The 15,323-nt window shown below is 38.3% G+C and overlaps 2 protein-coding genes across 5 annotated transcripts in view; one reads left to right on the forward strand and one right to left on the reverse strand.

Moving 5' to 3' along the window:
* ENTREP2 (endosomal transmembrane epsin interactor 2) overlaps positions 1-15,323 on the forward strand; it is a 155,565-nt gene that overhangs the window by 134,514 nt on the left and 5,728 nt on the right. For 2 of the 3 annotated variants that reach the window (XM_062000044.1, XM_062000042.1), the window contains exons 9-12: positions 2,966-3,556; positions 7,741-7,815; positions 8,478-8,806; positions 10,739-11,453. In XM_062000044.1, coding sequence (XP_061856028.1) covers positions 2,966-3,556; positions 7,741-7,815; positions 8,478-8,806; positions 10,739-10,924 — 1,181 coding nt within the window. In that variant the 3' untranslated portion in view covers positions 10,925-11,453. Of the gene's footprint in view, positions 1-2,965; positions 3,557-7,740; positions 7,816-8,477; positions 8,807-10,738; positions 11,454-15,323 lie in introns of those variants that run through there. The other variant, XM_062000043.1, reaches the window with a different exon arrangement.
* APBA2 (amyloid beta precursor protein binding family A member 2) overlaps positions 12,429-15,323 on the reverse strand; it is a 104,183-nt gene continuing 101,288 nt past the window's right edge. For both annotated transcript variants that reach the window (XM_062000040.1, XM_062000041.1), the window contains 2 exons: positions 15,138-15,278; positions 12,429-13,700 (listed from right to left, as the gene is read on the reverse strand). In XM_062000040.1, coding sequence (XP_061856024.1) covers positions 13,629-13,700; positions 15,138-15,278 — 213 coding nt within the window. In that variant the 3' untranslated portion in view covers positions 12,429-13,628. The remainder of the gene's footprint in view (positions 13,701-15,137; positions 15,279-15,323) is intronic.

Below are 15,323 nucleotides of genomic sequence, written 5' to 3' on the forward strand. Positions count from 1 at the left end.
TTAGAAGCTACTAGCATAGGTCTCCTTACTATGTCTGTGGCATGGAAGCCTTTTCAAGGATTACGGCCTCAATGGATCACGAGATGTTGAGCATTTTGTATGAAACAATTATTTTAGTCAAACTTCCATTCAATACATTTCCCCCATCATATTCCTATCGAATTAATGACTAGGCTGGCAAGTGTTCTCAATCAGTGTGCTTCGGGCACAGAGGAAGTGCCTGAATGGTCCAAGAACAGCCACAGTACTCTTACCTGCCATCCAGGAGGGAACTGACAGCCCAACACAGCAGCAAGAAGCATCTCTTCCTACACACACAGAGTACCTGTTTTGTGAAGGAGGATTTCAGTTTCCAGAGCCACTCATGGTCACCTTTAACTACTGCTAATTTAAAAAAAACCCAAAGCCTCATGTTTGTCAGCTGCAATGGAGTGTGACAACTGAAGGTGACTGGTTTTAAGTGTTGCCATTAACAAGGGCTATGTCTACAGAGCTAGTTCCTCAAGTTTATAAGTAAATTTGAACTTAACATCCACATATGAAAGTGTACATTTTAAAGCCAGTGCTAGTTATGACTACTGGGAAGCAGTGGACCAGCTCTCAAGTTGGGGTTTCAACATTACAGGTGTACACATGAAGGGGAACTAAGAAGGTCCTCAAGTCATACTTCATTCATGTAAAATCAGTCAGGTATCACCATTCCATGTCTTTTGAGCAGTAATTTCTTCTCATCTGCTTCACACCACTCCTCCTGCAGTAACAGATGAACCATGAATAGTAAGAAGCTGTAAATAGAGTTTAAGACCCTTGAGCAGCAAGTAGTACAACCAAACACAATCTAGTTATCAATTGAATCGAATCAAGCCAGAGAGTTTGGACAGTGAAGAGCTGTGCTCTGAAGAGAGGCACAAACTGGATACTTCCATTTATCCATATAAATTTTAGAGATATTTTGAAGTTAAGGGAATATTGAGCCAGCAATGTGCCCTCATGGCCAAGAAGGCCAGTGGTATCCTGGGATACATCAAGAAGAATGTGGCCAGTTCTTCTCCCTCTCTACTCTGCCTTGATGGGGCCTCATCTGGAGTCCTGTGTCCAGTTCTAGGCTCCTCAGCTCAAGAGGGACAGAGAACTTCTGGAGAGAGTACAGTGCAGGGCTACCAAGATGATCTGAAACATGTTTCATACAAGGAAAGGCTGCGGGAACTGGGGCTGTTTAGTTTGGAGAACAGGAGACTGAAGAGTGATCTTATTAACATTTACAAATATCTAAAGGGTGGGTGTCAGGAGGTTGGGACATCCCTTTTTTCTATAGTAGCTGCCAACAGGACAAGGGGTAATGGGATGAAGCTGGAACACAAAAAGCTCCACTTAAATATAAGAAAATACTCTTTTACTGTTCAGGTGAGGGAGCCCTGGCACAGGCTGCCCAGAGGGGTTGTGGAGTCTCCTTCCTTGGAAGTCTTCAAGACCCACCTGGACATGTTCCTATGCGACCTGATCTATGTGAACCTGCTTCTGCAGGGGAGTTGGACTAGACCATCTCTAAAGGTCCCTGCCAACGCCTACCATTCTATGATTCTATGATTGATGAATATGTTGGAAGGAAACATCTAACTAGGTAAAACATGTTTGGAGACTCATCACAAGTATAAATGTTCCAATAGATCACTGCAGCTTTGCACCTAACACATAATAAACAGGACATATGAGGCACTTTTAGCATGATGTAGATGTGTAGCTGTATTTCCATTCTTGATTATTATGTCCTTTTTGGCAATGTTGTGATTGCCTTGTTAGTGTTAGACATTAAATTCCTGGAAGCTCCAAAAGAAAAAAATGTTGTGATTAATTTTAAGTAATAAGAAAATGTCCTTCATAAAATCCAACTTCATGAATTATTTGATTTTTAATTTAGTAGTTAATTACCCTATACTGTGGAAAGCTTTCTGCTTCTCAGACCCCAAAACATGGGAGCACTTAACAAACATTCTCTTAATTCACTAAAAGATCCTATTTTTCTATTCCTGAACTAAACAGTTAAAATACATTTGTCTCATCAATATGGTTAGTAACAGCTGTTATGCAAAAAAGGGCATCAGAGGCTGCTGAGCTGAATAGAATGATGTGACTTGTGTTTTGTAAATATTTTGATTTTAGATGTAGGACTGTAAGAAATTCCAGTCTGATATAGGAAAGGTGTTGTCTGTATTATTGGAGCCTGGAGACTGGATTTCCTACATTATTTTCTTTACTTTTCTTATTACTTTGGGAATAATGGCAGAGCCAAATGCTTATTTTCATATAAGGCCATTTTCACCCTCAAGGTATACTTATGGAGGTGGTAACAGTCTCAGTTTTTAATACAAAGGGTTTCAGAGATGATGCAGAGATCTTGCACAGAACATTATCTTTTATCTGAAGTGTGTGTCACATATTTTGTGTGCTAGAGATGTTACATGATGGTGAATTCTCATTTGTAAAGAACTTGGATACGTACTTTGGGGAAATGATGATTGATTAGAAAGTGTTAGGTGTAAAGCTCATATTGTCAGTGGTGATAGGTTTTAAAGGGATCAGAGACGTGTGTTTTTTCAGCATTTGTGTAGAGTTTTACTTTTTCTACCACAGGCAATCTCTCACTGTTTACCAGGGAAACCAGCAGTGCAAGAGGTGTTCCTGTCCAAATGTAGTTACAGATAGTACTTTGGTATCAGTGCTCAAGCATGCTTATTAGGTGAAGAAAATACTTGAGGACAGCACAAATTGTCTTTGCTGAAAGATGCTGGAAGCAAGTAAATGACTTCAGTCTGTTTTGCATTGGCATTGATGTCTGAAATTTTTAAAGTAATTATTATTGTACTTGCCAATTACTAAATTTAAATCAGTATATAGACAACAGGGAGGGAGAGAATGGGAGAGAGGCAAGAAGTCTTTATTTCTCTTCAAATCTCTTGTTTTGCAGTTTCTGTTGAGAGCACCTCTTTGATGGTCTCTGAGGCTGTTGATATCCCAGACCAAAGCTACTCCTCTGAAGATCTTTGTTCGCTGGAAGTTCAAGGATCCCTCCATTCCGCAGATCTGTCTCCCTACTGTACAACCCCCAAAGGGGCTATGGACCAGAGCCGCAGCAGTCTGGATTGCAGTTCCCGCTGCAGGTTCCACAGAACTCACTCAGAGGGTTTTCCTGATGAGGATGACAGTTCCCACAGCCGAGCGACTACAGACAGGTCTCAAGGACAGGAAAAGAACTGTGCCCATGGCAGGTCCTTAGCCTGTTCCTCAGAGAACTGCAGCCCTTCAGAAAGAGAACTGCAGAGTTCTGCTCAAGAGAGCAATGCCACGCTGCCTTTGCAGCAAAAGCAAATCTGCTGTGTGGCCCACAGGCAGCCTCCTGGCCCTGCCCAGGCCTCGCCATGCTTTGGGCCCACAAATGCTTCATCACTGGCGAGCGGCCACGAGAGTGCTGTCCGGCAGCAGCACCTCACAAAGCGCCCAACTCCCAGTATCGTCCGATCAACTAGTGACCCTGTGTCGTGCTCATCTTATGCAGAAGGTAGGTGTAGTTCCACAGGGCTGGTGGAGCATGGAACAAATGAGTGGGATGTGATTTATGCAGCAATTGGTGCTGCTGGAAATTATGTGACAGATTCCAGTGAGGGCTGACTTATGTGAGAAGGCTTTAGTTCCATGCACATTTTCTAGAATAGAAATTTTTAAAGAATAGAAAGAAAAAAGTGACAGGGTGAAGTTAATTTTGGCTTTTCTAAATGGCACTAGCCTTTCAGCACTGCTCAACCATCTCTTAAGCAGGTGTTCCCACCTGTCTTGTACTGTTATGTTGAGAAGCCAAACCAAGAAGTTGAATGGCAGCTGGGGTCTATTTAGGAAATGATTAACTAAGCCATCATGCTTGTAATTATCAGGTTGTGTTCCCTGAAGGTGACACAGACAGGGAAAGTATTGGTGCATGTCAGAGGCAGTCAGAGTGTAACTCTGTAGTGGCAAGTTTGAGTGTATGGTAAAAAAGTTTCAATGAATAAAGAAATGAAGGATGAGGTACATGACAAGATAATAAATGAAAAGAAAAGCTTTTGACTGTCCTGGATAAGCATCTTCTGCCACAAGTAGGGAAGAAGGGAGGAGACATTGTTAGCTGAACAGTGTATCTTCACAAAAATCTGCTTGTTAGTGGAATAGAAAGGTTTGATTTAGTAGAGAATGGCTTGATCAAATAATAGCAGAAATGTAGAACTCTAAACCATTTGAAAGCGTAGGTTTTACAAAAGGATGTAAGTGGTTTAGAGAGATTCAAAGGGGTAAAACCTGGAAAAGTGGTTTGAAAGGGACGATTAAAAGCTTTGTAAGATGTCATAGATTGTGCTGTTACAGGTAGATTCAGTGGGCTAAGGGATCTACAGGAAGAATCATGTGACTAGCTCAAAACAGAAAGACAAAATGCTGAAATAACTGGTTTCATTTAGGAAGATGACAAGTTGGTTCTTTTATGCTTTTTTCATCATTATTTCATCTCAATGAATTTCAGAGACCTCATGCTTAGCTCAATAATTGAATGACTTTTCTCTTTAGAAATCTAGCCTCGGCATCCTCTCCAGGGAAAGTGAATCTTTAATCTTAGAAATCTGCATTTATTGTACAAAATTTACTTGGCTAGGATATCTATACTAAGAAGCTGCTGTGCAGACAGTAAGTAGGAAATTCTGAATCCTTTCTGCTGTGCAGACAGTAAGTAGGAATTTCTGAATCCTTTCTACTGTGCTACAGACAAGAAGAGCCCTTTCTCGTCTGCATCATACTCTGAAAGTTTTCAGTATTGTGTTCCATATGCTTCCCAAGTAGTGTTTGAGAGTGATTACTGTAGGCAGCCATGGCTACATGTTCTGTCTGGCTGTTGGCACACCTGGTACAACAGATGCACTGCTTTAGTTTTGAACATGTCCTAAGTACTCATCAACTTTTCTGGAGAAGTGGCATTATGGGAACTATTTTGACTAATTTCCAAGTTCTTAGCCCTACATGAGTTGAGGGACATGGACTGAACATTACAGAGATGTAAGCGGGCTTAGAAAAGATTGTAGTAAAGGAGGTGACACACACACAGCAGAGGGTGGCAAGAGAAGTAACACAGAGGGAATGTATTTATGCTGACCTGGTTGGCCATTCTTTTACTGCCTACAGAAGACTCTTTAAATTGAAATCTTTAAGAGAAGCAGTTGAGTCTAGATTTGCCTATTTCTTTCATTTATATGTTTGGCAAACTACAGTTTGCAAAATTTCACTGCTTGAAGGTTTTTACAACTTCACATTCTTCCCCTTCCTCTTCTTGTTGTTGAACTTTGTTTGGAAATTATAGAATTGTTTAGGTTGATAAAGACCTTTAAGATCAAATCCAAGAGTAGCACAATACTATTTCCCAGCTGTTTTGTAGTAGCCGCAGAGTTTATTTTTCCTAAGCTGTGCCACACAGCTGAAGTTCTCTGTAGTCTTTAATAACTTTAAAATGGCACTTATAGATTTTTCATGACTGGCTATTGGTATTCACTGCATAATTTAAAAACACATCCACAAGAGTTGAACAATAGAACCAACTGAGGGAACCAACTGAGCTCCGTCAGTTAACCAACCCAGAACAAAAAGTGTTGGGTTTTTTTTCAGTAACATACACTTATTTTTTAACATCATCCTGGAGTAGAAGAACTGGTCAAATAGACTGACCACATGAAAGACAGAGATGTTACTAGGTATTGTATATACTAATGACTCATGGAAGAGACATACTGTGGGTTATAGAGAACTGAAGCGTGCGGGAACTTCAGGTGTCTTCACGAATTGGAAAATACAGTGGTCAGACTGCTAGGTGGGCTTTGGCTTAGGACTTGGCCTTTCTACTTAAAGAAAAATTAATTTATCTTCTGATCAACCTTCCTACACATGTCAATGTGAAGAGATTTAGAAGCACAACCATGACATTTACTGCATAGAATTTTGCTAAATGAGTCATGAATGATTGTACTACACATGGTTTGGAACATAAACTATTTGCTGCAGGGATGTTGGATGGTACAGCAGCATTGTGATGCAACAGCAATGCAATCTAATACATTAGTAAACCGGGAATTGTAATGCTGCCATAAAACTCTAATTCATGTACTTCAGGCACATCTTGACAGGATGGGATTTTTATGGTATGTATAGTCAACAGTTCTCCAATTAATTTTTTGATGCTGAAAGTATGTTTATTTGTTTTGAAATGTCTTTCGTTCCTAGTAGAGAAATTATAGATGAAAGTTGAGTTTAATAGGTGCTTTTATAGTCACTGTGTATTCCCTGAACAATGTAAGTGTGGTGCGTTCACATATAAATTCTGTAAGAAATACTGCCCTCTTAAAAAAACCTCAACTTATACATTAGTAGCTTGCATATTTTTCTGTCTTTTCCATGTAAAGCTTATTATAGCAAAGGAGGACAAAACCAACTTCTGGCACTGATGTTTGTTACAATAAACTTAATTTATAATCAAATATAGTAGACTGTATGGCTCTATCAGTTACGTGCCTGAGTGATTATTGCAGCATCTGTGTTCCAGATAATTCGGGCTAATGTCTAGTGCTGTAGCTTTGCCTGTGCAGTGAGTACCTTAAGCATTATAATAATGCATGGGAAGACAGAATCTCTGAAGTGTCTCCTCTTAAGAAGTGTGCCATGATTCATATGTTGCAGTTCTTCAGTATAATAAAGCAAATTACAGACAGAATAGAAGCTATCTCTCTTAATTTCTTACAGATTTTCTATGTTTGCAGCATCTGACGTTTGTTTTCCTTCATTTAATTATTCAGTCTACCAGAGAAGATTACACCAGCTTTTCATTATAAACTTTCTCTGAAGATATGGAAGAAAACCTCTTCTAATCTACCTAGAAGTTCAAAACAGTTCTCAGTCTTGAAAATAGTTGTAAACAGCCATAGCACAAAATGTGAGCGTTTATTCTATCTTGACTGTCACATGCTTGAAATCAAAAATGCTGCAGTTGTAATTGCTGTGTAGCGTGATCTCATCATCATTGCTCCTTGTGCTGGCATCCCAGAAACCATCATTAGAAGGCAACTACATCCAAAGCTACTTGTAGATGCTCTGTAACCACTTTTTATTGATTGGATCAACAGTAACCATAGTGGTCACCTACCCATTAATTTAATCAGTGGTGGATGGCATTTCTTCTCTAAAGAATGAGAGTCTGTTAAAAAAAGGAGATAGAAATACTGAATAAAATGCTGATTTTGTAGAAGTAAGAAGGACTAGGTGATCTCTAGAGGTCCCTCCCAGCCTCTACCATTCTGTGATTATGTGATTCCTCATTCTTGGTTTCCACATTTCCTAAGATAAACTCTGTCTGTCAAGGAAATCCAGGAAAATCTGCAGTCTGTCCCTAGCAGGGAGCCTTTCCATAGCTCCAGCACTTAGGCATAAAATATTTAGGACTTGGTAGCTGTATAAGAGAGGAAACCATCAAGCAGAAACTACATCTTTCTATTTGTATTTATTTAACAGCTTATAGGACATTGGTGTGTACGGTAGCTTCTCTTTATTAATGGACATTGTGTAGTATTTCTTCTGAGCAGTTCTCTTCTGTAAAGAAGATGATATAAGATTCTGATGTATTTTGCTTTGGACAGAGGATGGCAGGGGTTGATTGTGCTCTATTTCTCTCTCTGATTAAAGGTGATAATTGTGCCTGGACTCCTAGATGTAGCCAGCGTCAAGATGCAGGATTATCTCCAGCTATATTGGAAACAGGTGAGGATCTGTTTTCTAAAACAGTATCATATGGATTTTCTTCTTTTGTTTTAAAAATCATTTACAACTTCTGACAGCTCTATAAAATTCAACGTGGAGAAATAACTATCATCAGACACATACATAATGTACAGTGCTGATGGAACCAGTCTTTGAGTGAAAATAAATGCTGCAAGTTAAGTCCTCTGATTTACTTGAGTATTTTTTGCTTTCTCTAGATTTCTTATTAATCTCTCCTGTATTATTGTATCACTGCTTGTAATTTTCAAGGCCCAGAAGTGAAACTCTAGCTTTAGGGGCGGATGGGGGCTGGGCCTAAACCATGACAAGTTACATATGTAACACTGAGTAGCTGGCATTACTCCTTAAGTTCAACTGAAGTCCCTGAAAGTAGAGGTAACAAAAAATGTTATGAAGTACTTTAATTACCAACCCACTCATCTTAAGTGCAGCCCTCCTTGGTCCTGGGAAGGTCTTGCTCTTGACTTCTGGTTAAAATTGCCCATCTTGCAGTGTTTCCTTGGTTGCATGTTTTTCTTATTCAGACAAAACAGGCACTTTTATGACAAAGTAAAAACTTCTGTGACATGTTTTGCTTTTTTTTTTTTTCTTCTTCTTCCTTTTAATTATTACTTTAAAGATATTCTTTCCCCCTTCTTTAGTTCCTGTTTCTGGTTCTCATATGGCTGCCTCTGCTTGTCAGCATTCTTTGAGCAGTTTCCTACCAACTGGAAAACAGAGGGATGCAAGGAAAATTGATCTACACCTAAAGCCAAAGGCTTTGCACCCAGTTTCAAAAGAGCGACCACACTCTTTAGTGGACCTTAAGGCCTATAAAGACACAAAAATTTTAGTGGCAAAGTTTTTGGAACATTCAAACTGTAATCTCCCTCCAGAAGTCCGTCACGTAGTGAACAGCATCCGATCAGTAATAAAATCTGATGAGCGACACATGGAAGAAGCCATCTTCAGTGCCAATATTATAGACCAGGTAGGTCATTGATATTCTTAGGTATTGTTGAACTGTGATAGAAAAATACCGTATTGAAATGTTTTTACAGTGTCAAGTACTTCGGACATTTCCTACAAAAGTTCTTTTATAGTAACATGACTTTAGTAAGAAATAATTGATCCTTATTGGACAGCAATGCATTTTATACCAAAGTTCTCACAAATACATTTCAAATTCTTCAGCAGGACACAGTAAAGATATCTATAGAAAAGAGATTTACACATTGATAATCATCCTCTCTCTTCTAACGTCTTTCTGCAACTGTTCCAGACATAAATTTAGCTTTATATAATGGAGATACACAGAACTGACTTCAATGTGTTGGTTTTCAGGCAAATGTATTTGTACAGTAGAAGCTACTAGCTGAAAAGAATGAGTAGATATACAAGCAGGGCTAAAATCTATCAAAACAGAACACTGCAGGTACCCTTCTTCCTGACGAGGAGAATGACGATGACCCTTGCTATTTTTAAAAAAAAGAATTGAGAAATTGTGCTTTTCCAACTGAAGGAATAAGGCATCTTCTCACCTTGAATGAGAATAAAACAGACACAAGACTTGGAAGGAATCCTATTAAACAAGGGAATTAGTAGTGGCAGCAACTTTTATTATCTAATGCATGTTTAATAATAGATCTGTTTTGCAGGAAGAAAGGTGATGAATTACCTCTTTCTATTATTGTTACCAGAATGACAGCTATAGAAATGAAGTTCCTTTTATGTTGTCAAGATTTGAAAAGCAGAATGCTCATGGCACTCACTAACCACATTCAGGGTGCCTGCAGGGTTTCCATGGAGCTGGACAGACAATTAAGGGTACAGGTTGGGGGCTGTTCCCTCCACCCCTTCTGAGATATTGTCATTTCTATGGCGTTAGTCTGATGATCCTTAAGTGAGGGAAACTGGCTACACATTAGAACGGGATGGAATAGCACACAGCACATGAGATAGTTTGATGTGTAGCAGGAAACATACGGCATTTGATAAAGCTTGCTGTAAGATCGTTTTTGCTACCTATAAAGGTAGAACAAAGAATTGGCACCAGAACAAAGAACTGGTATGACTTACCTCTATAGTCACACAGGCAGAGAAGCAATACTATCAGCATGGAATTAAATTTTCACGTTTTCATTGCTTTACAAAATACATGGGTCATTAAATCTTCCAAAGTTAGAAAGTTAAAACCAATTTTCTTTAAATTAAAAACCCATAGTTCTCACAAACTGGTTTTAAAAAAATGTGTTTATGTAGATCATAAAATCAGGAACCAATGGCCTAATTTTTATCTGTGTGGATTTCTTAGATCCAGGGAGACTTTTTTTTCCCCCCTCATTAAAGAAATATTGTTAGTAATTTTTGTAGAGGGAAAAAAGCAGTATTGATTAGTGAAAGTCCAGGATATGCCAGCAATCTACCTGAGAAGTCACAGAATTCTGGCTAAAATAGTTGTATAATGTAGTTGTTGATTTATGAAGTAGCTTGACAGTTCTATTAACACCAAAATGTTTGTTCACCAAGCTTGCAAGGTTTTAGTTCTCTTCTACCCTCAGTAAAAAAGATGAGTTTAACTTGCTCCACATTCTGTTTGTCAATTATTAGGCAGAGCTGCCACCTTTTCCACAGGTTTCCTTTTTGTTCATATAGAAAGAAGTGCTTGTTTGTGCCTTCATTCATTCAACCCTACAGTACAAATCTGAGGCCTTAATGCCCTCCAGTAGCCAGGACTCGGCCCTGACCAGCTATGAGAGCAGGCAAAGCAGGAGAGCCCTGCACATCTGCATAAACACACATCTCCTCTGGAGAGTTCCATCATTAGAAAACTTAAAGAATATTAACTAAAACTTCTAAAAGAAAACATTTCTTACACTGTTTTCCCCATTTCTCCCTCCTCCATTCCCCTCACTTCCAACAGGTAATTACAAGTTCCCAGCAGAATGTGAATACCTCTAGAAAGCAACTTCAAGAAGATCTTCATCTTCAGAGCTGTGGTGCTCTGAGCTCTCCAGTTGCCTTTTCACGTAGGTCCCATCTCACTCGCAGTTTAGAGCGGGACAGGCCTCACAGTTTAATTGGAGTTTGCCGGGAGACCATCCTTTGATGATATTGGCAGGTATGTGATTGCAGCAAAGAGAATTAAGGAAGAAACCAGAACTGGGAGAGATACAAGTAGTGGATGACTTAAAAAGGAAAAAGTGTCTTCCTTTGGAATTCCACTTTTTTCCAGCAGCAGGAGGAACGCCTGTTTTTCTGAATGTAAATTTCACCCCTGATTTTTGCAAAATTTTATTAGTAAAGTCATAACAAATGTTTTCCCAACCAGAAATGTGTTTATTTCACTGCTGAAATGCTACTGATGCTGCCTAGCATTTCTTGACAGCCCTTGCAAAACCGTCAGAGACCAGCTGTACAACTTAGAAGTTGTATTTATTTAATGTACCTCAAAGTGTTTTAACTATGATCAGTGTTTTAATAAAAAGTATTTCTGGACTTTGCTTTTTCAACAACTGATTTGGATAGAAATGCAAAGGGGATTCATACACACATGCAGTGCTGCTTCTACTCCATCTTCCCCATGTCTTTCATGCCGGGGTAACTGGTTTGTCCTATTAAAACTGCTCCCACCACAAGATGTTTCCCTTTTAAATTGCAGTAACTGCTGCCGCGTGGTTTATTTTTGCTTTGTTCCGAATGCTCACGAGGTTATCAATGGAATAGTATCTGCTATTGAAACCTGACCTTTAAGTACTCTGTGAACTGTGACCCAAAGATTCATTAGGGGAGGTCTTTGAAATTCTGCGTTTCCTAAAAGTATATTTCACCAACTTTTGCAATCGTCAGTAGGAAGTGAAATGAATTGTTATCTAGTAGAGCCTTGAACCATTTAAAAAAATAATTTAGTCCAATGAGTAGTTTTGACAACTGTATCACTAAAACATGTTCTTGTGGTTCTGCTGCATTTGTGATTTATTTAGCATTCATCTTTAAAAAAAATAATAATCAGAAAGTAAGTATCATTGACACTAATTTGATTACCAGCATAAACACAGGTCTGCCAGCAGCGTCATCCAGTGCAAGCTTCATCCTGGCTCTCAGAGGAAATTGGAAAGGCCTTAAATAGAAGGTTCTCATAAAGAACCTACCACAGATTGATGTTTCAGGGTTTAGTTTTTTTGCAGCAGTGCCTGCCAGCAGTGTTAGTTTCCATTTGAGGTTTAATTGTATACTGGTTTCATATGTGTCACTCTGCGCTGGGCATACACCCTGTGAAAAGGTCACAAAGGAATGTAGCTGAAGATGGATAGTTTAAGTTTTACAGAATCATCCACTTCAATGTATTTTAATTATAGCCTGCTTCTGTACTGATGTGAAGTTTCAGTGACATCCAGTGGCAACAAGGTATGCTAACTGAAAGCCTCTACTCTCCAGATAATAATGATACATGAATTCCTAATTTGAGATTAATTCCTTTTTAAAAAAATCATCTGTGACCCTTGCAACTGCACTTAGATGAAGAATTAAATGATTTTCTACTTGGATTTTCTTATTAGGTAAACTTACACAACAAACAAAATAAGCAAGCTTCCTTTATTGTTTCAGGTTTATTAGTGATAGTAGGTTAATTCTTTCCTAAGGTCAGTTGCATGCAACACACTACTCCTTGAAGTACAGTCATCTAAAGCTCTTTAGTTACTGCATGGTAAGGCTTCTTAAGTCACAGTGTATTTTCTTCAAGGCCTTGGCCAAAAAAAAAAATATCTAGATGAAAAGTTACACCAATTAACATTTATCTCATAAGGAATACAACTTTACTACTAGGCTTTTTATCTACACACATTCTAATACTGCTGATGGTGCTAGGTTATTCGTCAAAACAATTTACATTCAGAACACATTGCCTTAGGAATAAGAATGCTTTATATAAAAGACAGAAACAGGTAAGCATGGCTTTCCCATTTTGAGCTAATAGAAACAAAAAGGTAATATGCAAAAATTAAAGAAAAAGAAGAAGAAACCAGCCCAACACATACATTACACAACCTGTGCAATAAGTTATCCGTGAAATAACTCTGTTAAATCATAAAAATCACAAGCATTAAAAATAAATATGTATCTAAATAAATATTTTGATTTTAATCTTGTGGCAATTATTCTTTATTTAGCATATGAAACACTTGTTACATGTTTATGTTCACACCTTGCCAAACAGGTTACACTTGTCATAACAATACCAAGTACTACAGTGGTTTTCTTTACATTAGAATCTAAAAGTTTTAACTGCACATATTCCTTTCCACTGAAATACCATCTATTCAGCACCAGTTTTAATTATGCAAAGCCATCAGTATCGGACCATTTTATGGGACTGGGATTTTTTTAAACTTGAGGCAGCCGTAACTTTCTCTGATTGCTTCTCTCTGCCATTCCCTGTAGTCTCATTCATGAAATTCACATTCACCGTGTTATCAAACAAGACAGACATACATCACTCCACACAAAGGTTACAAATAAATATGTTTTAAGTTTTATGAGAAAAGAGTTCTGAAGATGTTGCGAAATACTTAAATGTTTTACAAAGATTTTTGTCAGATATTATTGTCCTTGACCATCCTTCTCATCACTTTTTGGCAAAGAAATAAAAAGGAAGGAGAGAACAGGCAGAGACACCTCTCTGTTCCTTGTTTCGGAGTCCCCAGGTCCGCTTCAAAGCCTTTCCTTCGTACAAACTACAAAATTCTCTTCAGCTATGAGGGCTTCAGCTTTGTTGGAATCATTTACTTACTTTGCTGCAAGAGAGTTGCATGCTAGATATATAGAGGTGTCTCTTGCCCAGTTAGAAGCCTGAACATGGCAGCTGGCATAGTCTTCATGTGAATCTGTCAATTGATTTACACAGAAATTAACAGAATTATTATTAGTTTAAAATAATCCATAAGGCTCGAGCTGTCACTCCCTATGGTTATAAGGGCATTTATTGTGCTGGTTTCTACAGATTGTGAATGTTACCAAAGCTTCCATGTCAAAGTTCTGTGGTTGTAACCAGCTGGTTTGCTGTCTTCTGTGTGGTTTTTTTTTAAATAACAATGACAGGATGCCACATCACAGTTTAAAAAGATACCTGAACACTTTCTACTGTTACACCCTACTCCAATTACAGCCCTTAAAAAAGAAGCAGCACAAACCTCTCTGAAAATCAATTCTGCTATTAACTGAACTTAGATTTTTCTTCTACCTCCTATCCATGTGGGAGTGTCATTTCATACTTATTTTCTCTCAGTTGGAGTATGATCCTCTAAATACAAAACCTGGCCTTTATTACGTGATATTTGAATGTCATTCAAGAGTCTAGTGGAACCAGATTCTCTCATGGCTAGTACGTTTAAGTTCTTCCAACAAGGAGTACTGTGGTAAGTGTCAGAAGGATTTTACAGACTGGAAGCATCAGGTAATCAGAGTCTATCAGAACTGTAGTAACAGTTAAGTACCTATAAGATAATGCAAGAGGAAGTTAAACTTTACTAACTGGTAATTCAGGCCCTCACCAGCCGTATGCTGCCTTGGTATCTTGGGCTCTTCATGCTGAGAAAAAGTGTTTCATACTGTCCTCATTTAGTGAGATGTGATGCAGCAAAGAGGTACCATAAAGGCATGGAGGTTCTGTTGAAATCTAGAGCTTTGTTCCTGCCCATGTGCACATACTCTGTATTACTTTTGAAGTATCATTTTCCCCAGGAAAAGAAGTTATTTTTGATTTTTGGCAAAGGAACCAGTGGAAGATCTGGCCAGGGTTGTGTATGATGCTACCATTAAATTCGTTAGGCATTTTATTAAACTGGAGGATCTTGTTCATTCATTGCTGATTTATCTAAAAGTACTGCAGAGAGATGTCTTAACTTATTCCCAAGGTAAGCTGGAAATGCCCAGTGGAAATGAAATGATTAAAATACATATGAATTTGAATCTCTTGACTCTTTTAATATTAATTTATGTGGCAGATCCTGTAGTGATAAGCCAAGAGACATTTTCATTGCTAACATGCATGAGTGATTTCTTCCCTTAATGGATTTGTTTCATTCAAACAGTAGGTTGTAAGTTCAGAATCATGCCAGGAACTCTTAAAAATGAGTGGAAAAAATGCAGTGAATGTGCATCTAATTTTTCCAAAATGTTCTGTTAATTGTTTATTATTAGTGCTCAACTCCAATTTACTGAGGTGGTGGTTTTAATACTGTATTAAGCCACTCTTTTCAACTGAAACATGTATTCTTTCAACAGTTTTAATTCCTTGATACAGTATTTCACTGTTTTCTTACCTCTCCCACTGAATTAGACAATGCTTGTACTATCTTCTCATGAGCAGTAGCGACAACGCTTTGTCCATTGATCTCAATAATGCGATGTCCTACTCTTACCCCTCCCCTCTCAGCTATTCCACCTCGCATCAAGCTGCAAATCTGCCAGGAGAAACCAAAGTTTATTAAAAGTTTAGAAATGTAATA

Source organism: Colius striatus, chromosome 7, assembly GCF_028858725.1.
Source record: "Colius striatus isolate bColStr4 chromosome 7, bColStr4.1.hap1, whole genome shotgun sequence".
Lineage (NCBI taxonomy): Eukaryota > Metazoa > Chordata > Aves > Coliiformes > Coliidae > Colius > Colius striatus.